A 22,204-nucleotide genomic window follows, 5' to 3' on the forward strand; every position below is an offset into this window, starting at 1 on the left:
CCCCGCGATCGCCCCGCCTCCTCATCCCTCAGCCCGGGGAAGCCCAGGGTTGGGGGGAAACCCAGGGTCGGGGAGCTGGGCTGGAAGGAGGGTCCCCCGACGGCCCACCGCCCCTCCCAGCCAGGGCGGGCACAGCCCGGACTTCCCTGGCTCCACCCTGGCTCCCCGCCCCTCAGCTGCTGTCCTGTGCTGGCCACGCGGCTATTCCCCAACACCCAGGGGCGGAGCCCCCCCGCTTCGGCCCAGCGGGACGGGGTGCTGGTGGGGCAGCCTGGTCGGAGGCCCCAAGTGATGGCAGCTTACAGGGGCTTTGGGGTGAGGTGCCTGCACTTACTGGTCTCCCCATGACAGGGTTTTAGGAAACCCGGAAGCAAAGGCGACCCCATCCCTCCCAAGCAGGGCTGTGTGTGGCTAACCCTGGGGAGACAGGCCCTCTCAGCTCCTGCACCCACCTGGTTGCCACCCAGCTCAGGAAGGGGGCTACGGGGCCCCTATTCCCACCGCACGCCTCCACACACAGACCCTGAAACTCTGCGCCCACAGGCTGGCCTCCCATGGCCAGGCTGGATACCAGGACAGGGTCTGTGGTTCACCAGCTGGCACCCAGCACTCCCTGGCCCTCCAGGACCCCCATCCAGGCCAATTCCCCTTGGATGGGCTGGGTGACCTAGGCCATCAGAGGTGAGAGCTGAGGGGGAGACACAGAAAGGGGAGGGGGTGGGGGAAGGGGCTCGACATGCAAGGTGGCCTAGAGCCTGAAGGGAGGGGGGAACGCAGATGCCCGGCCCTGGGCAGCCCCTGCCCTTGCCTGGGGGCCTGAAGCCCCACCATCTCCTCGGCGAGTCCAGCCAGTGTGGGCCAGGTGGGACTGGGGCACTTTGGGGAAGGGGCTCAGGGGAGGGGGTGCAGAGTGGAGCAGAGGGGAGGAAGGGAATCCCCTCCCTGGCCCGGCCCTCCGTGGCCTGGTCTGCTTCTGGCCTCACAGCCCTCCCTGTGCCTTGAGTACAAGGAAGGCTGGACCCGAGCAGGCCAAGGCGGGCCCAGTTAACCCTTTGAAACCACACGCGGGAGCCCAGGTGGGGGACAAAGGCATGGCCCGCGCTGCCCCCTGGTGGCATCCAGGGCAGGAGGGGTGGGGGCTCACCTGCAAGAAGGCAACAGGCCTGTACTCGCAGGAGACGATTCTCCCCTGGGGTCCCCCACCTCCCCTTTGCTGGTCTCTGCCACGTAGTACACTTGGCCTCAGACACTTGCTGAATGGAGCCCACACAGCCCGGGGCAGAAGGGGGAGAGGGCAGGCAGGGAAGGTGCCTGGGTCACCGGAGGGGGGCCAGCTGGGGTCGCAACAGGCGTGCCTCAGTGCCCCCGGGACGGGAAGCAGAGTGGAGTGGAAGACGTTCTCTGGTGGCTTGTAGCCGCGTGCAGGGGATGGAGAACCACAGGCCGAGGGACACCTCGGGCTCAGCATGGCATTCTGTCCCTGGCAGGGCGCTGACTGGGCACCCCAATGCCCGGGGCTCCCCAAGCATCCGGCCAGGCTGAGGTCTGTCCCGTGGCCTGCGTCTCCGCTGAGCCCCGAGGGCGCCACACGGTCCCGTTCTCCCCCGTCCCGACTTGCTGGCCGTGCGTGTAGCTTTTCTCCTTCTCTGGGGACTCCGTGGTTGGCCTGTCCCTGCACCCACCCCACCCCACCTGGGGCCTCCTGCCACCCCCCACTGCTGCTTCTCCATCCCCAGAAGGCCCCCTGCTCAGGCCTCATGAGGGTGACCCTTGTGAGGGGCCCAGAGGCAGCAGGCTGCACACCACGGACCAGGGGCCGCTGAGCAGACGCCGCGTGCGGGGGCAGTGGGGCCAGCGCCGCTCTTCCCACACAGCACGGCCACTGCCTGTCGCTCTCCCTCCCACCCTGGAGCAGCCTCCAGCGTGGGGCCCGTGGGCGACCACCCACTCTCCTGGACTCTGATTGGAGCACCCGCCGGCCCCTCTCCCTCCTCGGAGATGTCCTCGGTCCTCCTCGGGAGGGACTCGCGTGCCCTGAAGGGGGGGGGCACTTCCCCCCAGTGCTGGGGACTCCCTACTGACCCTAGGACCACGGAGAGGCCACCGCGGGGTTCACCCAAGCACACCCGGGGGAGGCCCAGAAGTCCCGGTCAAAGCTGCCACCCAACTGAGGGCGAGGGGAAGCGGAAATAAAACACAGCTGAAGCCGAGGCAGCGAGACAGAGTGCACTGGTCTTGCGGGAGGGGTGTCTCGCAGACCCCAGACGCACAGAAGAGCACCATGTCACAGTCCGAGGGAAAGTCGCCCTCCCCAGCTGCCACACGTGTCAGCACCAGAACGGGAGTCAAGCCGGGCCACTGCCCAGGCCGAGGGAGGCAGCTGGGGGGCCGCAGCCCACCCCGACGGACCCTGGGAACAACGCACAGTGCTCGGGCTGAGTGTGGCCTCGGCTGGGAGCAGCTGCGGGGGGTGGGGGTGCCCCAGCCCCAGCCGAGCCGGCAGCCGGGAAGCAGCAGGGCGGAGGGGCCCACAGGGGGAGGAAAACGTCCGCGTGGGTGAGCCGGCGGCACACCCCCAGGAACTTTCTCCGGGGCCCAAGCGGGCCACGTGCCGATGCTGCTGTTCTGGGGTCTAGAGCCTGTTTCCGGGTGCAGGGGACGTTGCCGATCGAGCTCCAGCGCTCCAGGGCAGAGACCCCCAGCACCACCAGGTGCGGTGGGGCCGACGGGCAGCTGCTGGAGGGAGAGGAGCCACGTGCAGCGTCTCGGGCGGGGAGCAAGAGCAGGGCCCAGTGCCTGGCGGGCGGACACCATCTGGGTGCCCGGAAACGATGCACTTCGCACCCCACCTCCTCCAAGCACCCCCCCCCCCCGCAGCCGGGGGCCCTGCGTTCCGTACAGTAGCCAAACCCGTCTGCAACCCCCCGCCCCCCCCCCTCCCGTATCTACAGCCGGGGTCAGGGGCCGGAAGGGGCCCTTTCTCCATCAAGGCCGGGAGGCACCCATTGTGGGAGGGGCGGGCCCACCTGGAGGGGCGTCACACCAGGAGGAGGCTGGGGCTGCGCAGCTGCCGGTACACCTGCAGGAGCCGCTCCCCGGTGGCGCGCGAGCTGGCCTCGTCGTCTGTGCTCAGCCGGTCCCGCAGGGTCTGCACCTCCTGCAGCAGCATCTGCAGGGGCGGGCGGCACTCAGACCCCCACCTCCCTGCTGGGCGCGGCCTGGGCCCCTCTGCAGGAAGCCGTCACGCACAAATCCTACTTGGGAGGAGCCGTCCCCACTCCCCAGGTGGCAGGAGGGGCTGGCTGGACTCAGGGAGGGAGACAGCTGTAACGACACCGGCTCTGCCCCCGTCCCGAGCCTCCGCTGTGAGCTCTGGGCAGGCCCGCGTGCTGGGGACACCTGAGGCCTGTGGGGGTCCCCCGCCCTCGCTGGCCAGGCTGGGGGGCCTCACCTCGTGGTTGAGCTGGATCTGGTGGAGACACTGGACACGGAGGTCGGGTGGCCTGGAGCTCTGGGCGGCGTGCTTCACAACCATCCTCTGGGGGGGGGGACACGGGCAGGCGGCTGGAGAGGACCCTTCCCGCCCCCCGCCTGCAGGGGTGCCCGGGGCTCCCGTCCTCCACCTCCTGCCTCGTCCCCTCCGAGGGCCCCTCTGCACCTTCCACTCCGGCCCCAGCGCTACTTGGAATGTTCTCCTCGCTTCCTGCCCTCTGCTGCCCACCTCCCTTGTCCTCGGGGCCGCCTCCTGCCCGCTCGTCTCTCGTCCCCAGGGTCAGGCGTGGCGCCCGCTGCTCTCACGGGGGCCACCCAACCTGCCCGCCCGCACGTCCACTTGGAATGGCTCACGCTGGGGCCGTTTCTTGTCCTGCTTTCTGGGGAAACCCAGGCAGCTCCTGGGAGCTCAGATCCAAACCCCTGGGACAGGCTGGGGGGGCGGCGAGGCCCCGCCGCACAGCAGGTCACATGCGGGTTCTCACCCGCGAGCACCCATCATGGGGACCAGTGTCGGCTGACGGGACGGACTGTGGTCTGCAGTCTGCCTGAAGCTTCCTGTCAAGGGGGCGTCTGCAGCTCCCCGTTAGGAGCCTCACCCTGCCCCCCAATTCATACGTGGAAGTCCCGCCCCGCGCAGCTCAGCACATGACTGTACTCGGAGCTGCGTCTTCGTGAACAAACAAGGTAAGAGGAGGTCATGTACGTGGGCCCTAGACCACAGCGAGTGGCATCCGTGTGAGAAGCGTGCAGATGTGCACAGAAGACAGCGGCAGAAAGACGAGAGAACACGGCTGTCTGTGCGCCAGGGAGGGGCCTCAGCTCCCAGCACTCAATTCCTGCTGTCCGGGCCCAGGATGTGCTTGTCACAACAGCACCGGGACCCGAGCGTCCCCTCCAGCCAGTGGCCGGGTCAGCATGCTCCTTCCCTAGCGCCACGTTAAGCATCCGCCTCCAGGACAGTCGATGAGGCTCCTCTCTGGGCAGAGGGAGCGAGAGCCGAGCTCGGGGCTGGTGTCCCCGGCGGGCAGAGACCCCTCGGACAGCTCGAAGCCCTCAGGACTAGATCCCTGAGCCGCCCGTGCCACGGTGGGCCCAGCAGTGCTGCGTGGGGGGAGCGCTGGGGTCACAGGCTCCTGGCTGCCCCGGGTGCACCACTCAGGGCCTGGTCAAAGCCCACCCGCCGAGACCTCGGATTCTCCGATTCCCAGGGCAGGGGTGGGGCCTGGAATGTGCACCGAACGCTCCCAGGTGGGGCCGTCGCCAGGGCCGCCCTGAAGAGCTGTCCCAGCAGCCGCTGGGAGCGCCAGGGCCCTGTTCAGACAGGTGGGAGGAGATGGGCCAGCCAACCTCGGAGCCAGGGCTCTGTCCCGCTGAGGGCACCAGATGACAGATGCCATTTGGAACCCAAGGACGGCACGCTGATGGCTTCCCCGCATGCCGGCGGCGAAACGGGCCCCAGAGGCATGTGACAGGTTGGCCTCCACTCCTGGTTTCTTGGCAGAGACGTGGAGGCTCAGAGTGCGGACGCCTTGTCCCAGGCCGCACGGCTGGGGCATCTCGCCCCAGGGCACGGCCGTCCGGCACAGCCAGGCAAGTGCAGGGGCCCGCACGTGAGCACGACGGGCAGCACACGGACCATCTTCCTTTGACGCAGCGCCCACCGGGTTCACGGGCACTGGGGGGCCGCCGGCACACGGGACGGCGGTGTTACCGAAGGGTCATCAGCGAAGCTGCCCTACCCGCCCCGCAGCTCCCCTGTACGACACGCACGCGCAAGCAGAGGGAGGATCGTCCCGCAACCCCACGCAGGCGGCCACAGTCCGCCACAGTCCCGCTCCCTGGGCGGGCCACACACCTGCAGACGTCCAACGACAGCATGGTGCGCCTGGCACAGGGTGGCCAGGGAGGGGCTCTCCACTTGGATCTCCACAGCCTGCAGGGGCCCTGCCGCGCTCAGGTGGGTCACCGTTACCTGCAACACAGGAGGAGCCTCGCTGCCCGCGCACAGCTCTGCCCCGCCCCGAGAGCAGCTCCCGAGAGGGGCCTCTACCCCCTAGTCTGGGCAGCCCCCTGCACCCCGGGGCAGAACGAGGTGCAGAAGGGATCCCGGGCCTGGGTCTCCCCACCTGCTAACTTGTGCCTGAGAGCCGTCGGGCCGCCCCGGACCGGCGCAGCCGCAGCTTGTAGGGAAGGGCCGTCTAGAAAGCCTCCCGCTCCCTTGGAGCCTGCAGGGCAGCGGCTCTGTCCCCACTCCGCCAAGGACAGCCCGCGTCCCACAGCAGGCGGGGCCAGGGTTTCGGATGGGAAACTGGGAGCGGACTGGGTGCCCAAAGGCAGCCAGGTGCCCCCCAGGAAGCTCTAGGCACACTGAGCCCAGGATGAAGCCCTGGCACAGGCGGGCCGAGAGCCAGGACGTGCAGGCTCGCCCCCCACCCAGGCCCCAACGCCCGGGGGGCAGAGCCACTGCCCTTGGCAGCTGTTCCCGCTGCAGCCTGGGGGACGTGCTGGGGCTAAGGGTGCTCACTGGGCTGCGTGCCCGGCCCTTCTGCCACCTGGGGAGCCGCCCTCAGGGCCCAGAACCGGCCCAGGGAGGCCTCAACCCAGGCATGCTGGTCTGAAAGGCTGTGCAGTGGGCGGCCCGCCACCTTGGGGACAGGCGTCCTGACAACCTGGGCCACTCTGTGAGCCTCCAACCCTGGGTTTTAAGAGTCTGCTGGACGTGACCCCAAGGCTCCCGCCAGGAGCACCCCGGAAGGGCAGGTGTGTGCGAGCGGGTGCGGATAGAAGAGCACTCATCGTTCCGGCCTCTCTGCGGCCCCGGAGGGCGGGGGATTAGGGGTTCAGGGACTCGGGTCAGTGGGTGCCACTCCTGGGGTACAAGCTATTGCCAAACATGCTGGGCACCTGGCCGTGAATTCCAGCAGTGCGCAGGCCAGCGCCCACGTGGCCGGAAACGCGAGGGCCACACTGCCACGGGCCTGCGAAGGCTGTTCCAGCACAAGTGCGTGTCAGGTGGTGCATGTCAGAAACCTCTGGAAGGCATGGGCCCAAGACCCTGACATCTCGCAAGCGGCCTGGAGGTGCTGCGGGCCCGCGGACTCCGCGCTGAAACTACCGCCATCAACACTACTTCCCCGGAGAGCTGACCCCTGGCTTGCCTCTCGGATGACAAGGTGGAGGTCGGTGCCATCAGGGGCCACTCCCTGGACGGAGGACAGAAGTCGGGCCCTCACGACGTCCAGGGCGCTGTTCTCTGCAAGCAGCCACTGCAGGGCAGCACAGCCCAGGGACACGCCTGGTGGAGAGAGGCACCGCAGGGAGCTGGCGCGCGTCCCGGGAGAGGGAGGAGCCCCACGCCCAGAGGCCGGAGCCAGGCCACAAGCAACACCAACCTGGCTGACCGTCCCCCAGGGCGGCCCTCAGAAGCGCTGCCGACACCTTGATGGTGGCCACCGACGGGGGCAGGAACTTGGCCCGCAGTGAGGTGGGTCCTGCCGGCTCGCCGCGTGGCCCCAGGCGAGCTCCCAGGAAGGTGTCCACGGGGTCGCCAGCAGGGCCAAGCAGGCTGGGCGCCTGTGTGGGGGGCGTGGCCAGGCCAGGGAAGCGCAGGCACTGCAGCATGTCCACCGTGTGCTCGCTCAGGGGCAGGCAGATGCCCTCCTGCTCGGGCAGCATGTCGGGCGGGCACCCGTCCAACGAGGCGTCCTCAGACAAGTCCGTGGGGGTGAGGGCCCCGCCCACGACCTCCCTGAGGCTGTAGTGCAGCGCACAGACCACCGTCACAGGCAGGTCCAGCGTGCCATCGTCACTGGGACCCAGGGGCAGCGTCACTTCCCGCTGGTCGCCGGGGCCCAGCTGATCCACAGGGATGGTGTAGGTGGTGGCCGAGCCAGCCGGGTCCGGGTCTGAGGCTCGGGGGCTGGTGAGCACCTGCACGCACCAAGTCCAGCCCTGCCCCAGACTGAAGCCACTGCCATTCTGCACCCGGCAGGTGGCCATCAGCACGTCCCGCAGCTGCACGCGGCTCCAGGCAGTGGTGGTGGTGCACGAGATGGGCCTGGGGCCCTCCCGGCTCGCCAGCAGCACGCAGCTCACGTTCATGGCCTCATTGAGGCACACGAGGGCCTTGTTGCGCTGGTCAACTGCCTTCTTCAGGGAAGACACTCTGGAAAGGACGAACACAGCGCCTCAGGGATGGGCACAGAAGCGTGGCCCCCTCCTCCCAGGCTTGGAAGAGACCAGAACCTTGCTCCGGGACGTACGCCAAGTGAGGAGAAGCCCCTGCCTCAGGGAGCAGCTCTCCGGTCGCGCCCTTGCGGGGCCCTTTTGAAGGTGCCTGCAGCTGTCTGCCCAAAGCCCTCCTCTCAGGCAGCAGGGCCCCAGGGGACAGAGGTGCAGCTGGTGACACCCCCACTCGGCCGGCCTGGCCTAGTCCACCAGGCTCACAGCCACGGCCAACCTCGTCAGGTCACACGGGCCAGGCGGTGCCACGGCAGGGCTGGCCTCCCTGCCGCGTCCCAGGCCGCGTCCTGAGCTGGGACCGTGACAGCAGCACTGGACAGCCCAGGGAGCAGCAGGCACTACGGAAATGGCCTTAAACAAGAGGGACCCGGAGCCTACAGACCGTCACCCAGGACCACACAGAAAGGCAGGCAAGGGCTGAGGAGCGCCCACTTCCTCTTGGAACGGGTCAGAGGAAGAAGCTGCTGGGACCTTTGTGGAGACGGGGGGCAGAGACCTCCGAGGAGAAGGGTGCCCTGGGGAGCTGAGTGGGCATGGACAGTCTCCCTGCTGGCAGGGAAGAGGTGCGCGCAGGGCCCGGGACATGGGGGACGTCCCTTCCATCTTCTGAGGTGGCCACACAACGCAGCGTCTGGGGCTCTCACTGGGGCCATAGGCAAAGTAACCGGCCTGGCCCGGACCAACACCGCCACCCAGGACGTCGTCCCCCCAAGGATACCAACGCCTCGAAGACACAGCACTGGCCTCCGCCCGAGCCAGGCAGCCCAGCCACTCACCTCTCAGAGACGGTACCAATTCCAGAGAGTAACTCCTTGATTTTCTGGCCAGTATTCGCCACTGTCACTTGGGTGGGGCAGGACGCCTCAGAGCTCAGGTCCAGGCTGCAGGTCATCAGGCGGCCCCGGGCAGACAGGGCCAGGAGCCTGGTGCCACCTGAGGATGGACACCCATGGGGCCTGGTCAACAGGCGAGGAGGGGCAGGCTGCTGGAGGCACCGGACAAATGCGGTCAGAAGCTGGACCCGGGTGAGAGGGAGGGTCCTGGCGACGGCCCCGAAGAGACACAGGATGACGGAAGAGCCCTGGACGTGGGCCGCGGGGGGCGGGCAGAGGTGCTGCCCACATCCACCTTATGCACATGGCGTGTGGACCGCCGAGTCAACCAGGCGCAGCTCCACCCTCGCCGGGCCCTCCGGGGCAGAGCTGCCTCCAGACGGAAGGGTGCCGCGCAAGCCCCGCGTTCTCGCTCTGCACTCACCGGGGCCTTCCCAGAAGCCTGCTACCTCTCTAGCACGTTCCCTGCCCTACCCCGTCCCTGGGCTCCGGGGGAGCCTCCAGGAGACAGGCTCCACCTCCCGTGACTGTCTGCTAGTCCCCCAGGCCCAGGGCCGCAGGCAGAATGCGAGGCCCGGAGCACGCACAGGCCGAGCCGCTGCTGGGCGCTGCCGTCCACACGGCGCTCTTTCCCTGCGGTGCAGACGCGGAGGAGTACCGTGTGTGCAGGCCTCATGGGCCCTCTTAACGAGAGTGTGTGCTGGGGCTGGGGGGGCCCACTTTGCTAACCACAGTGCTGGGTGAACACGGCAGAAACCCTCCGCACTCCATCTGGGGGAAACAGAGCCAGGGCTCCGGGGCGATGCCCGCGCCGGGGCAGAACGGGCTCGTCAGCAGGCCACCCGGGAAGTGGGGTAGGCATCTTCCCGCCTTCAAAACACACCGTGTGCCTCTCCCTGGACCACGTACCACATGAGGCCTGTCACAGGGAGATGCTCCCGCCCTGGGTCACGCAGGTGCAGACCCCTCTCAGGGAGAGCGGCCAGCGGCCACCGCTGCCCACACGGGCCACACATGATCAGGCACCCCGTGGCCCGAAGGAAAACAAGCGTCGACCCCCAGGCTACCCCAGGCGGGGAAACCCCTGCCTGTCAGGTTTATGAAAGGTGCTAAGGGACTGAGATGGGAGGACGGGCCGGGTGGCAGCGGAGAGGACAGCCACATGGAAAATTCCACCCCCACCACGGCAGGCTTTGGTTTTCCAGGTTTAAGCAGCTGCTCGTACCTTCAGGCGCCTCAGACAACACCGAGAGCGTGACGACGGCGCACACGCCTAAGCTGGCTGGACACAGCAGCGAGGGCAGGCTCCCCGGGCCCCCGTCGGGCTGCACGGAGTCCTGGGGGGCACCTCCCCGAGCCAGGTCCACGACACAGAGGCCCGAGGGGGTGCTGTGGTACACATGGCCACCTCTGCCGCAGGCCGCACACAGCACAGGCCCTGGGAGCCGGTACTCCCGCAGCTCTGGTGCCAGGTCCCCGGCCTCATCCCAGCTGGCCTTGACGGCCAGCACCCGGCCGCGGTGACCAAGCGCCACTAGGCAGTCAGGGTGTGTGTCCTCCATGTCCTCGGCCGGTGACTCCGTCCTCAAGGCTCCGATGAAAACAACGGGTTCCTCCAGGTGATGGAGGATCTTGACAAGGGCCTTCGGGTCACCAGGGGCCAACCTGGAGGTGACCAGAGTCTTCAAGACCACACAGCAGAGCTGGCCATCAGGCAGACCACAGAGGATCGCAGGTGATTCCAAGAGGGAGGCATCAACTCCAAAGAGCAGCCCAAAGAGGGCCCGTTCCAGCGTGAAGCCCCCAGAGCCCGGTGTCCGGCCGTGCGGCCCGCGGCAGCCTGGTGGTGACGCGTAGCACAGCACTGGGAGGAGGTGGGGGGCTGCGGGCTCCCCAAGGCTCCCAGCCAGAGGGCTGCAGGTGGACAACTCCACCTCGCCGATCTGGCCTGGGGGTCTGGCGTCCTCCCCTGGACAGGGACACCCCAACAGCCGTACCTTCCACTGGGCAGGACCCTGCGCCAGGGTGACAAGCATGTCATCGAGCACAGTGAAAGCACACAGTGTGGCATCGGGGAGGATGCAGGCGTCTGGGTCCACAGGGATCACAGGGCAAGGGGGCTCACCCTCCTCACTGCCCTCACTGTCGTCGTTCTTGTCCCTGTCGTCCGCGTCTCCTTGGCTCACAGACCTTCAAGAACCAGGGAACTGTCAGTGAGAACGCTCACAGGCTCTTCCCAACAAACCCCAGTGAGCACACAGGGCACAGAGTCTCCGCATGGAGTGACCTTGGTGGCTGTCACAGCCCGTCAGCAGCGTGCAAAAGGCCCACCAGGGAGCAGCTGGGCTGCGGCACTACCTCCCACCTGCCGGAGGCCTGTTCTGACCATTCACCCAGGGACACACGTGGCGGGATGCATGCATCCAAGCTTCCAGAAACAGGATGCCAAAAGAAAATGCTCATCAGCGCAGAACCGCAAGGGCCCCCAGGGCCTAGTCTCTGAATCGCGGCCCCCACCTTCGCAAGTCCTAAACCAGCAACCAGAAGATGCCTGTGTCCAGGCTCTGCACTGGTACCTGGGAGGGGCCTAACTCCTCAACATCCACATCGGTTCCCCCCCCACTACTGACGCAGGGGTCAGGGTGCTTTGGGCGTGACTGCTAACCACAGAGACCCACCTAAAAGGTGTGTCACACCAGAGGGGCCAGGATCCTACCCCAGGCTGCACACTCTGCAGCCCAGAGCTCAGTAAGGATCCGCCTCCAGCAGGAGCCTGCTAGAGACGGTGTGTGCAGGGGGTCGGGAGCGCCCTGGGCCCTCCAGCCCTGCGCATGAGGGCTGGTGGGTGCTCGCTCTGAACCTGATCCGCGGGCAAGCAGAAGGCGCAGGTCACAGCAGGCCCAGAAGCGTGTTTGAACAGAGTAGGGAGGCCACCGTCACACACAACCAGAGTCCACCTGAGGCCGTGCCGGCCTCCGCCACGAGTGCTGCCCAGCGCCGCTCTTCACCTGCTCGCCTGGTCCAAGGACACGCAGTAGACGCCTTTCTGGGCGCACAGGACGTAGAGCGCCCTGCGGGGGGCCGAGAGCTCCAGGCGCCACACCCGGCCGGGGAACCTGTACACAGCCTGGGCATCGGGGAGAAGGCAGCGTCAGGCCGGCCGCGGGAAGGATCCCGGGGAGGCGGGGGGCAGCTCCCAGTCCTTAAACAAGCTCCTCAACAGCACTGGCCCCTCCCAGAGAGCCAGGACTCCCCGCGTCCAAGCCTCCTCACCCTTTTCACCCTGTCCCCACGCCCCGCCCCCACCCCCGGGCCCGGGGCCCGCGCCCGGTGCTCACGGTCAGCAGCCTCCCCTCTTGGCCGTACACGTAGACAAGCTCGCTCCCGGTGGACACGAAGATCTCGGCCCCGTGNCGGGCCCGAGGCCCGCGCCCGGTGCTCACGGTCAGCAGCCTCCCCTCTTGGCCGTACACGTAGACAAGCTCGCTCCCGGTGGACACGAAGATCTCGGCCCCGTGGCACAGCACGCGGGGCTTGCCCGCCGCCAGGCCCCCGAGCGGGCAGCGGAAGCCCGCCAAGTACTCGACCCGCGGGGCGAAGCCNGCTCGCACTCGGGCTTCCCCAGGCCGGGGCGGGACACGGAGCGCCGCCAGGGCCAGCGGAACGCCGCTTCCCCCTCTGGGCAGGCGGTCCGCCCCTAAAACGATCTTGTGGGGTTTCGGGGAGCGGTTGGGCTCCACAGAGGAGTCCAGGGCTCCTGCAGCCCAGGCGTTCCAGGTCCGGGGGGGAGTCACCTCCGTCTGAGCCCACCCCGTCGCCAGGCTTTGAGCCACAGGCTGTTCAGGGGGTGTGTTAGACTGGACAATGGGGGCAAAGAATCTTGAAGAAGAGGGTATGGCTAACCAGAAATCGGTCTGGGGGTGAGGTGAAGCCGGGGGGTGAGACACCTGTCCCCACCACCCTGGCTGCCCCTCTTCGTATTCCCTGGGCCTTTGGAGGTGCTCACCAGAATTGAGCCAGGAGCTGCTCTGGATGAAATCAGGAGATCCGGGGAGTCCCTGAAAGGAGCCTGCAGACGGGAGGTCAAGTACATGCCACTCCTTGCCAGTGGGAGAGTCTCCAAGGCCAGACACCCAGAAGTGAGAGAGGCGTCTGAGGGGTGTGGCCACGCACAGTATGTTGAAGGGGCCAGCTGCCAGCTGCTCCCTGGGCTTGGAAGTTAAACCGACATGACCGAGGCTGTGGCGTCTGCCAAAACGCACAACTGGTAGCAGGTCTAATCAGCCTTGCTGAGGTGGGCACACAACTCCCCGGGCACTGGACAGCCACTGCTCCATGATTTCTGGATGCTGGTTGAATGTGCCCCTTACAGTCTGTTTTTGCTCCACAGTGAAGTCTGGGCTGGAAACACTGCCCTGGATGCTGGGACCAGAGAGGAGAGACCGACTCCCACTAGGACTTCATCATTGCTCATTCTTTTTTTAAATGTTTAGTTATTTCTGAGAGAGACCGCAAGTGGGCCAGCTGGGGTGGGGGACAGAGCATCCAAAGCAGGTTCCACGCTGACAGTGGAGAGCCTGATGCAGGGCTGGAACTCATGAGCCTCGAGATCATGGCCTGAGCCAAAGGTGGACTGAGCTACCGGATGCCTCATAGGCCCTTGTAATTGGGAAGCGGGGGCAAGCAGGGTACCCAAGTCCCCTCCGGCAGTCTGACCGCCAGCCCTCCTGAAGTGCCCGCTCACAGTTACTCTCCCCCCAGGCCTCCCAGGCTGCTCCCCGACACCGAGGGGCCATCCTAGAGAACTCGTGCAGAAGTGGATCTAGAAGGTGGGTTGAGCTGGGCAGGCCTCACCCCCCAGGTTTAGCCCTTGGCTGGCCAGGACAACCCAGGTGCCCTTGGGTCGGGTCACTCCTCCGTCCCTCTCCCTCTGCTCAGGGGGCTTAGCAGGCTCCTGGCCCCACGCCGGGGAAGCCCTCACTGTGATGGGAGGATTTATGAGCAACGCCCTATCTAAACACAGAGGGGCGCCCTGGGTGCTGACCTCTGGTTCAAAGACACGAACCAGGCTAAAGGCTGGCAGCCCCTCACGTGGGTGTGCAAGGTGTGCGCTCCGTCACTGCTCTCGATGCCGAATCGGGGGGCAGTGTCATCTTCCTAAGGTCCAATGCCGCCGGCAGCCCGCGGGGAGAAGCCCTGTGGTGCGCAGGGCAGCGGCAGGCCCTGCTGAGCCCTCCTCATAGGCAGCACATCCCTTCTGCTTGGTTTCCTGAGGGGGGTGGCTCCCCTCAGATCCAGCAAGTCCAGCGGTCTGAGGCGCACCCAGGGGCGCTGTGGCCGGAATGCGACCTCCCTGCTGCTGGAGCATCAGGCCTGGAGGCACCGGCTGGGCCAGGGGGCTGTGAGTCACGTGACCCAAGGACTGGGTGATGCGGAAAGGCGTGTGTGAAGGTGGGCACCTGGACCCCGAGAGAGAATGCCTCCTGGCGGTCATGTGACAACTCAGGACAGGCAGCGTGTCACCTCCAGGCTCGGCACCCCCATGCCTGTGCAGTGGAGCGGCCTCCAGGCAGCACCCTTCCCCCACTGCCGCTCTCCTCCACTGGATGACACGCCGGAAGGCAGTGCCAAGGGGCCTGGCAGGGAAGAGGGCCCCACATGAGGACAGCGATGTGCAGAGGAAAGTGAAGTCACATGACAGGAAGCGGACTTGGGCACAACCTGCGGACAGAAGCTCGGCGCGCAGGAAGGGGGCTCAGGGCCCTGAAAGACAAACAGGGAGTCTGACGGTCGCTTCAGGTGTTTTATTAGTTTCCCGGCGGGGCGGGAATCCAGGTAACGCTAACGCAAACCCACTGACGCACCCCTGCGAGCCCCAAGCGGAGCTGAGCGCGAGCACCAGGAGCAGACTGGTCAGAGGCGGTCGGGGCGGCCAGCTGCGTGCGCCTGGACAGGCGAGCACGCTGTCACCCCTTGCCTGGTGACGAGAGGGTGTGTCCACACAAGGGCAAGGAGGATGCGGGTGGGGCTGGGGGACCCTGCCCCGGGCAAGAAGAGGTGGCTGCATGCCCGTGGCCAAGGCCATGCCCCCCACACCCTCATGCTGAGCTCTGAGCCTGTCTATTTGGACAATAAAATAAAGTGCGTTACTGAACAAAGAGTGACTAGGAACCAGAAGCAGAGAAATCCCAACGCTTTTCCTTCAGCTAAGAGACGGAAGGAACCGTGTTCCGCGTCTGCCAGAACACCAGAGTGAGGAGACTTGGCTGAAGGGAGACGGAAAGGAGCAGGTGGGTGAAGGCGGCACCAGGAGAGCCGGTGGGGGGCCGCAGGGGGACACGCAGGCTGAGCACGGGGTCCTCCGCAGCCTCACACTGGATCACGGGGCCTGACGACATGGGGCCACGCTGGCGGGGACTCTGCTTCAGGCGGGCCGCTCTGCACCTCTCCTGCCACACACATCCCGCCCCCAACTGATGGCCCTGCTGAGGCCAGACCCACCCGACTGACCCCTGGCCTGGAGAGCAGACAAGTCTTGTGTGCCCCACACCAGGTGGACTTCGAGGTGCCAGGCACAGCCCTTACCACAAAAGAAGCCAACACGCAGAGAACAGGTAAGGGAAGGTCACACAGGCCCGCCTCCCACCCCAGGGCAGAGACGTGAAGCTCTCAGCACGGTCCGTGTCTGGGCCGGCCTCTCACGTGGGCGTCATGCAGCTAAGAGACGTGGCCCTCGTTAAGGCAAAGAGGCATCGGGGTACCGCGCACAAGTCCCCAGGGACCCCAGAGCACATGCAAGGTCTGCCCTCCTCGACCCCTGTCCGGGGACCCCCATGGCAGTCTCAGCGCTCTTGCTACAGGCCAAGCCCCTACTCTCCCACTGCAGGCGGCCGGGGGCGGGCAGGGCAGCAGGAGGAAACGGCGTCCAGGGCAAAGGGGCCAGAGCTTCTGGTCCCGGACGGCCCAGCTCGCCCCACGCAGGCCTGGCCCGAGGCCTCCGCGGTGGGGGTGATGGCTGGCAGGAGCCACCGCCGCCCTCCTGCTGGGCCACCGAGTCTGCAGCTGTGGCGGTAGGAAAGTCTCAGGCACTGAGGTTTACTTCCAAGAACCGACTGTGGGTCTCTGTCCACCCTCGCCCACCCTGTGCCCACTCGGTGCCCACTCCCAGGGACTCAGCACGGGAGGGCAGGAAGTGGAAACTAGTCTCTCTCACTCCCCTTTTACATTGTTTTTATCTTAAAAAGAAATAAATAAAAATCTTCTGGGCAGAAATTACTGATAACTGTTATTACAACCAACGCAGACTTTAAAAAATCCCACCTGGATGTCTGGTGAGAGCACGAAGGGTGGGCAGCAAACCAGGCCGCGGATCAAGCAGACAGCAGGCCGGTGACCCCGGTGCCGCTCACGTCTCCGCCAGACAACAGCTACTGGCAGCAGGNGGAGCCACGGGAGGGCCAAGAACAAAAAGCATCGAAAGGGAGGGGAAGAGAAAGCTGGATGGCGGCAGTGCGGCCTCCGCGCCCCTCCCAGCCCCAGGCAACGATGCCGAGGCGCCCGGGGCCTTCCACCGCCTTGGAGGCCGGTGCGGGGTGCCCGGGGGACCACTGAGCCGCTCCGCGAGGAGGCTGCTGTCAGCCCGCAGAGCACCAGGCTGGCTCTCCCTGCGCGGAAGCCTGGTGCTGAGAAGCCCCTTGAGGGCTGCCCACCGCGGGGCGACGGTTGCAATGATCCCGGCTTCAGAGAGGGCTGCGGGGGGCCGAGTCCTGCCAGCAGGGCCGGGGGCCTAGGTCCTAGGGAGGCTGCACATCTCGCAGTGGCCGGTGCCCGGCTGGTTCATGAAGGTGCAGTGCTGACAGGCCCACATGGCGGCGGCGGCGGCGTGCGTGGAGCCGCCCACGGCCCCGTACTCGNTCTCTTGTGCTGTCCCCGGAGCAGACGGGGGCTCTCAAAGAAACCACTACAGGCAGGGACGGCCAGGGAGCCCGGACCGCCTGCCCGCACACAGAGCCGACACTGTTGTCCGCAGAACCCGGAGCCGTGCCCCCTGACCACTCTACCCCACCGCCACCCTCCTTCCTACTGCCGCGTGTGGGTCCTTTGTGAGAACAGCGGTGCTGGCTGCCCACTTCCCCCCGATGGACCTCTGGGTCGTTGACGCTTTAGGGCCATTATACACAGAGCTGCCATCAATATGCTCGCACACGCCTCTGCGTGGACCTGTGTTTTCCCGTCTCAGGTGAAAACCTAGGAGCAGACCCGTTGGATCCCAGAGGAAGGGACCATCTACAAAACACGGCTAGACGGCCTTCCGGTGCTCACCAGTATGGGCGAGCTGGTGAGCACGGAACATCGCCAGTCTTTCATCTCGGCCGCTCTGCTCGATGGCTAACGCGCTCTCAGTTACCGCACTCTGCGTGTCCCTGATGACTAATGATGGTGACCACTGCTATTACTGCTTTTTTGGTGACATGTCTCACAGTTTTTTGTTTTTAATTCAAGTATGGTTGACATACAACTTTCTGTTAGTTTGAGTGTCCACACGGGGCCCCCGTTACCCGACTGCCCCCTGTGCTGTGCTGGTCCACCCTGCGCGGTCTCCCCCGGCCTTCCCCGGCTGACACGAGCGTGCTGGGGTATTAAAGCCATGGCCATCGACGTTTCTGTGTGAAGGATTCAAACAGCAGTTGGGGCACCAGGGTGGCTCAGTCGGTTGGGTGTCCGGCTTTGGCTCAGGTCATGATCTCACGGTTCGTGGGCTCAAGCCCCACGTTGGACTCTGTGCTGACAGCTCAGAGCCTGGAGCTGCTTTCAGATTCTACATCTCCCTCTCTCTCTGCCCCTCCCCTGTTCACACTGTTTCTCTCTCTCTCTCTCAGAAATAAATAAAAGTTAAAAAAAAAAAAAACAAAAAAACACGACAACAAACAGCAGTGCCGGCATGGGGGCCGTGGGTGCCGGAGACTTACACCAGGGGCTGAGCGCCGCCCGCCGGCACCACACCACTACCCTCCTGGGGACATGAGCCCGCGGGCCTTCATTTTAGGGAATTTGGTGGAACACCTTGTCCTCTGCCCTAGACGGTCTGCAGTGTCCAGAACGCCGGGGCAGGAGTACAAGGGGTGCAGCCGGCTGCATGACTGGTCTGTCGGAGTCGTATAGAAAGAAAACCTGACGAGTAAGGCAGCACGACTAGACCCTTCGGACCCCCAAGCCTCCAGAGATCTTAGCATCAAGAGGGAACAAGAGGAACTCTCCACCCGGCCTCCCTCAAAGCTGAGATCCCTCTGAGGTTTTTCTTGACTAATTTTGCCTCTAATATCTACCCCCTACATTGAAAAAAAGGTAGGAACACCTTTTACACGTATTTGCCAAGCTGTCCCCAGAAAGCATCCCGGGGTCTCTCAAAGCCACGGGGCAAAGGGCTGCACTGCGGCTGCCACTCTGAGCGCCTGGCCGGACGAGTCAGCTGCGCCGCAGGCAGAGGGCTCTCCCTGGGCAGCGCGCCGGCTCGGGCTCCGAGACACAGACCCCCACATTCTCTTCTGTGTGTTTCCCTCTTTATCCATCAAGAGAGCCCGGAGGAGCAGCAGAAAGAAGGGAGAAAGAAAAGCCCTAGCCCAGAGGTTTCCGGCCTTTCAGCACTTACGTGAATGTAAGGTTTCTGCTGATCTAAAATGAGGGCTTTTGAATTGCTCCTAGGACTGCTCCTGGCACAGCCTGTGCATGTGTGGGCGCGTGCAGAGCCGAACCCCACGACCTGGATGGCCTCCTGGCACGCACGGCACAGCAGCAAGAACGTCTGTGCTTGCGGGACTGCCCACGACACCTGTCAGAGCACCCCGGGCCCGGCTCCTGGGAGGTGAGCAGCTCTGCTGACTATGCGTCGGGCTGCCTGCGGCCTGGTGCCGGGAGTGCGAGGGCAAGGCCCTGGGGACTGAGGGACGGGAGGACACTTACTGCAGAGCTGCTCGATGGTGGCCCACTGTTCAGACTTCTTCCACGTCTGCGCGAGCTCCTCGTTTCTGGTCCTCACGGCCTCTAGCAACAGGCTGATGCTGTCCTGCAAGAACCCGAAACTGAAGGCTCCAACCTGCTCTGCCTGCGGAGGGGGCGCCCCGCTTAGTAAGCCTCTTCTCCTTAACTTGATGTTGCGAAACACCAGGACACACTTCAGAGGGTGTAACAAACCTCACGGCTGTCACTAGGAAACATAATGCCACACACCTAGGTCTACACATACAAGTGCTACATTTTAGAGCTAAAACTTAAGTTCTTCCCAAATAGCACTACCGTGCTGCTCTGTCATAAGCCGGCCAGCAGGCCCAGCTGCCAGGACCCTGAAGCTCACGCTCCTTACTCTGAGGGCTCGGGGGCACAGACAGGCGCCCGTGGTCGTGGGGTCCACCCTCCACCCTCATGCTCTCCCTGGAGGCTCTCTACTTTCTCAACCATGTCTGTAAAAATGCTCTCTAGATCCTAGGCCTCCAGAGTCAAAGTACAGAGAATTAAAATAGTTTATACAATGAGAATCTATTAAAAAGCTTTGGGGGAGGGGTCCTCAGGGGCTCCCCAGAAAAATGTTTTCCAACAGGGGACTGCCAAACAGTACACGTCTGCTGGCGAGGAGGCTCTGGTGAAGAGCCCAGGCTCTCGCCATCTGTCCAACTGGACAGACAGCGGGGCTGGGCCTGGGGCTAAGGGGCTCCTCTCTGGCCTTTAACAAGGCAGGTAAAGCCAACAGGCAGTCTCAGGGTGCCTGATATTAAGTATCAGAAGTGGGCAGTTTGGGGACAAAATACAGACCCAAGACAAACTCATCAGACACAAGAAGGGCTACAGGCCACCTGATGTGGGAGAACAGTGGGGAGGGAGGGGCTGCTCCACTCTACTCTGTCACCTGCAGGCAATGTGCTGAGTCAGTGGCTCAGAAAGAATTCGTTCCCCTCCCTCTGGTGTTTCCTCGGGTCTCCGACAGAAAAAAGGCACAAAGTAGGTAAGGGCCTCCTGGCTGGACCCACTGACCACCGCCCACTGCCCCCTTCCCCTGCGCTGCTCAGACAGCAGCCAGTGCCCGTGACGCACGCCCTCTTCTGCCCAACAGCGTGCCTTAACAATGCCAACTATGCAGCTGTGCACTCAGGGTCTGGATGCTGGCCAACCTTCTGGCCTTGGCGATAAAACCAACGTTGATTCGGGAGGAGAGAAATCAGTAAGAAGCAGAGGCTAGGATCCTGAAACTGTTACAATTAAAGAAATTCTGTAAATCATTGATCTCTAATGCTCCATGCTGGAGGACACAGAGCTCAAGGCCGCCTGCCGCCTGCGGGGTTGTAGCAAGGGACGCTGTCCTCCAGCACATGCGGCAGCTTCAGTGCCAATGCTTACTGTCCAAAATCCGTCCTCCTACCAGCAAGCCCCTTAGGAGAAGCCACTGCCCACAGGACATGAGGGGGACTGTGCCCGGCTTCACGCTCTGGCTCGAGAGGAAAGGCAGCGTCTCTTTAGAGCCGAACCCCACGTGGAGACCAGCGAAGCCAAGTGCTCAGTGGGCACACGCACTCGGGCCCGTACCTGCAGAGGCATGACCTCATTGGTGACCAGAAACAGCAGGAGATGGAAATCCGAGATGGTGTCCAGGAACACTGAGGAGGTATTCTGGGACAGATAGGTGGCCAAACTGTGGAAGTCCTAGCGTGGTGACATAGAAGGACACTGTGAACCGGAGCGTGTCGTGGCCACCCCAGGCCCAGAGAGCCGTCCACCCCCGCCTGGGACACAGCCGAATGCAGAGTGTGGACACACACCTCCCCCGTCTCGTTCTATAGCCACCGACAGGGACCCAGGCCACAGGGACACACCTGACACACTGAGGGATGTGTAATAAGAGAGCAGGTTTATACAGCTGACCCAGCTGGGAGACAGATTTAGAAAAAGACAGCTCCGGGCGGAGTGGGCTGTGGGAAGGGCCCAGCGTGGGGCGAGAAGGCCAGTGTGTGCTCGCCATGCAGCCGCACCGTGGACTCGGGGGAAGAGTAACCATGTGTGCGTGCTGAGGGATTACGTGACGCTACACCTTCAGCAAAACTAAACACAGGAGGTTTAAGACAGTCACCCACTAAGTGGCTCTGCACCTCTACAAGCACCCTGGGCCCCCACACAGACAGATGTGCCTAGGAACAAGCGTGTGTCCCCGACCAGCCGTGTGGCAGCACGAGGCAGCCTTAGCAATTCTGCACGGCCTCCCCTGCGCAGGACGTGCTGGAAAGCCCCAGTGGCCGGGGCCACCAGAGGCCCACATGGTTTGGACGGTGCGTGAGAAACGCAGCAGGGTGACAAGGGCAGGAAGCCAGAGCAAAGAGAGACATCTCCACAAAGAGATGACGCTGGTCAACAAACAAATGGTACAAAAGTTGTTGGGAGAGGACACAGTGACGAATAAATCTGGGAGAAGAACAGAAGTCAGCAACCATGGCTCTTTTGGCAGACGCACAGGCCTGGGGCCTGGCGAGAATTTGCCTTTGTGGGGATTCGTCAACCCTGCTCTGGAGACGGTGGCGCGGTGATCCAGTGTCTCGGAAAAAGTCCTAGCTGGGTTTTGCCATAAGAATCAATCAAGGGAGTATACAAGCTTGGTACTTTCTGGAAAAACAACACTGACACCAGATAAACAAGCAGTAGTTACTTTAAATTACGTTTCTAAAGACAAACAGCTTACCTGTGTCTCACCCAGCACGTCCCGGTTCTCAATAGGAAATGGATTTTGCGAAATAGAAAAAGTATAAACTGGATCCTTGGGGAAAGTTGTTGTGATCTAGTGAAAAAAACACAAGCCCATGATCACTTGTGCTGCAAACAGCGGTGAGGGCGGCCCTCAGTGCTCCAAGCAGCCCTGAGCACACCCTCCCCCGAGCTCCAAGTCACTCAAAGCAGTGGAGAGGTCCGACTGCTCCACGCTGGATGCGGTGGCTAACCATTAACACCACCCCTAAGTGAAACCTCTGACACTCAGCGCTCTGGGAAGCAAACCGAATAACCATTTTTGACCATTTTTAGGACTGTGCCATTTGTGGGCACTTTCTGTATGCTGGCCGGCGGAGGAACCAGAGGGCGCGCTGTGGAAGCACACGGCCGAGGCCGGGAGAACTCTCCGCGCAGTGCCCTCCAGAGGCCGCGGCACCGCTGCGCCGAGCTAGGGCGCGTCGGGGCAGCCAGGGCGCCGCCGCTCAGCTCTGAGACCTGGTGCACAGCACTCCCGCTCTCCCACCAGCCGGGCTGGAGTCACGAGGGGAACCAGACACGCTTTACTAACGACAGAGAGCACTTTAAATCTAGCACGTAATTGATAGAAACCCCAGGATGGTGGTAAATGCGCAATAATCAATACAAATACAGTCCTCACTCCCCCAGCAGATGCCACCGCCCCCCGCCCCGCGCCCCAGTGCCAGGCGTCAACCACATTTTGGCAGCTTCTCCCCTGCAACCTGACACCAGCAGCAGCGGATTACACCTTGTCCAGATTTAGAGTAGCTATTCTGGTTCCTTCTAAACTATATCTAGAGAATGGAAGTGTTGTTGTGGTCTGTTTTCTGCAAAGGCAGCGGCTGTGTGGGGCTGGCCCAGGCTGTGCTGGG

General features: G+C 64.1%; 3 protein-coding genes across 4 annotated transcripts in view; 1 reads left to right on the forward strand and 2 right to left on the reverse strand.

The window, feature by feature from the left end:
- The window catches only part of FSCN2 (fascin actin-bundling protein 2, retinal), a 7,907-nt gene extending 5,003 nt beyond the window's left edge, over positions 1 to 2,904 (forward strand). Inside the window, exons 5-6 of the mRNA XM_077756446.1 lie at positions 177 to 315; positions 2,656 to 2,904. Coding sequence (XP_077612572.1) covers positions 177 to 315; positions 2,656 to 2,904 — 388 coding nt within the window. The remainder of the gene's footprint in view (positions 1 to 176; positions 316 to 2,655) is intronic.
- On the reverse strand, positions 2,213 to 14,968 carry FAAP100 (FA core complex associated protein 100). The gene is made up of 13 exons (XM_077756458.1): positions 14,878 to 14,968; positions 14,147 to 14,291; positions 13,893 to 14,029; positions 11,909 to 12,327; positions 11,579 to 11,697; positions 9,796 to 10,760; positions 8,514 to 8,670; positions 6,888 to 7,660; positions 6,654 to 6,790; positions 5,351 to 5,467; positions 3,452 to 3,538; positions 3,027 to 3,169; positions 2,213 to 2,814 (listed from the first exon to the last, which is right to left on the reverse strand). The coding sequence occupies exons 1-12, from the start codon at positions 14,966 to 14,968 to the stop codon at positions 3,038 to 3,040; spliced, it is 3,279 nt and encodes a 1,092-aa protein (XP_077612584.1). The 3' UTR covers positions 2,213 to 2,814; positions 3,027 to 3,037.
- A 1,050-nt stretch (positions 14,969 to 16,018) lies between these two features.
- NPLOC4 (NPL4 homolog, ubiquitin recognition factor) overlaps positions 16,019 to 22,204 on the reverse strand; it is a 60,484-nt gene continuing 54,298 nt past the window's right edge. Inside the window, exons 14-18 of one of the 2 annotated variants that reach the window (XM_077755462.1) lie at positions 21,289 to 21,384; positions 20,145 to 20,261; positions 18,517 to 18,633; positions 18,276 to 18,290; positions 16,019 to 16,485 (exon numbers count right to left, since the gene is read on the reverse strand). In XM_077755462.1, the coding sequence (XP_077611588.1) occupies positions 16,357 to 16,485; positions 18,276 to 18,290; positions 18,517 to 18,633; positions 20,145 to 20,261; positions 21,289 to 21,384 (474 nt within the window). In that variant the 3' untranslated portion in view covers positions 16,019 to 16,356. The other variant, XM_077755458.1, reaches the window with a different exon arrangement.

This window comes from Crocuta crocuta, unplaced genomic scaffold (assembly GCF_008692635.1).
Source record: "Crocuta crocuta isolate KB4526 unplaced genomic scaffold, BGI_CrCroc_1.0 scaffold50, whole genome shotgun sequence".
NCBI classification, from domain to species: domain Eukaryota; kingdom Metazoa; phylum Chordata; class Mammalia; order Carnivora; family Hyaenidae; genus Crocuta; species Crocuta crocuta.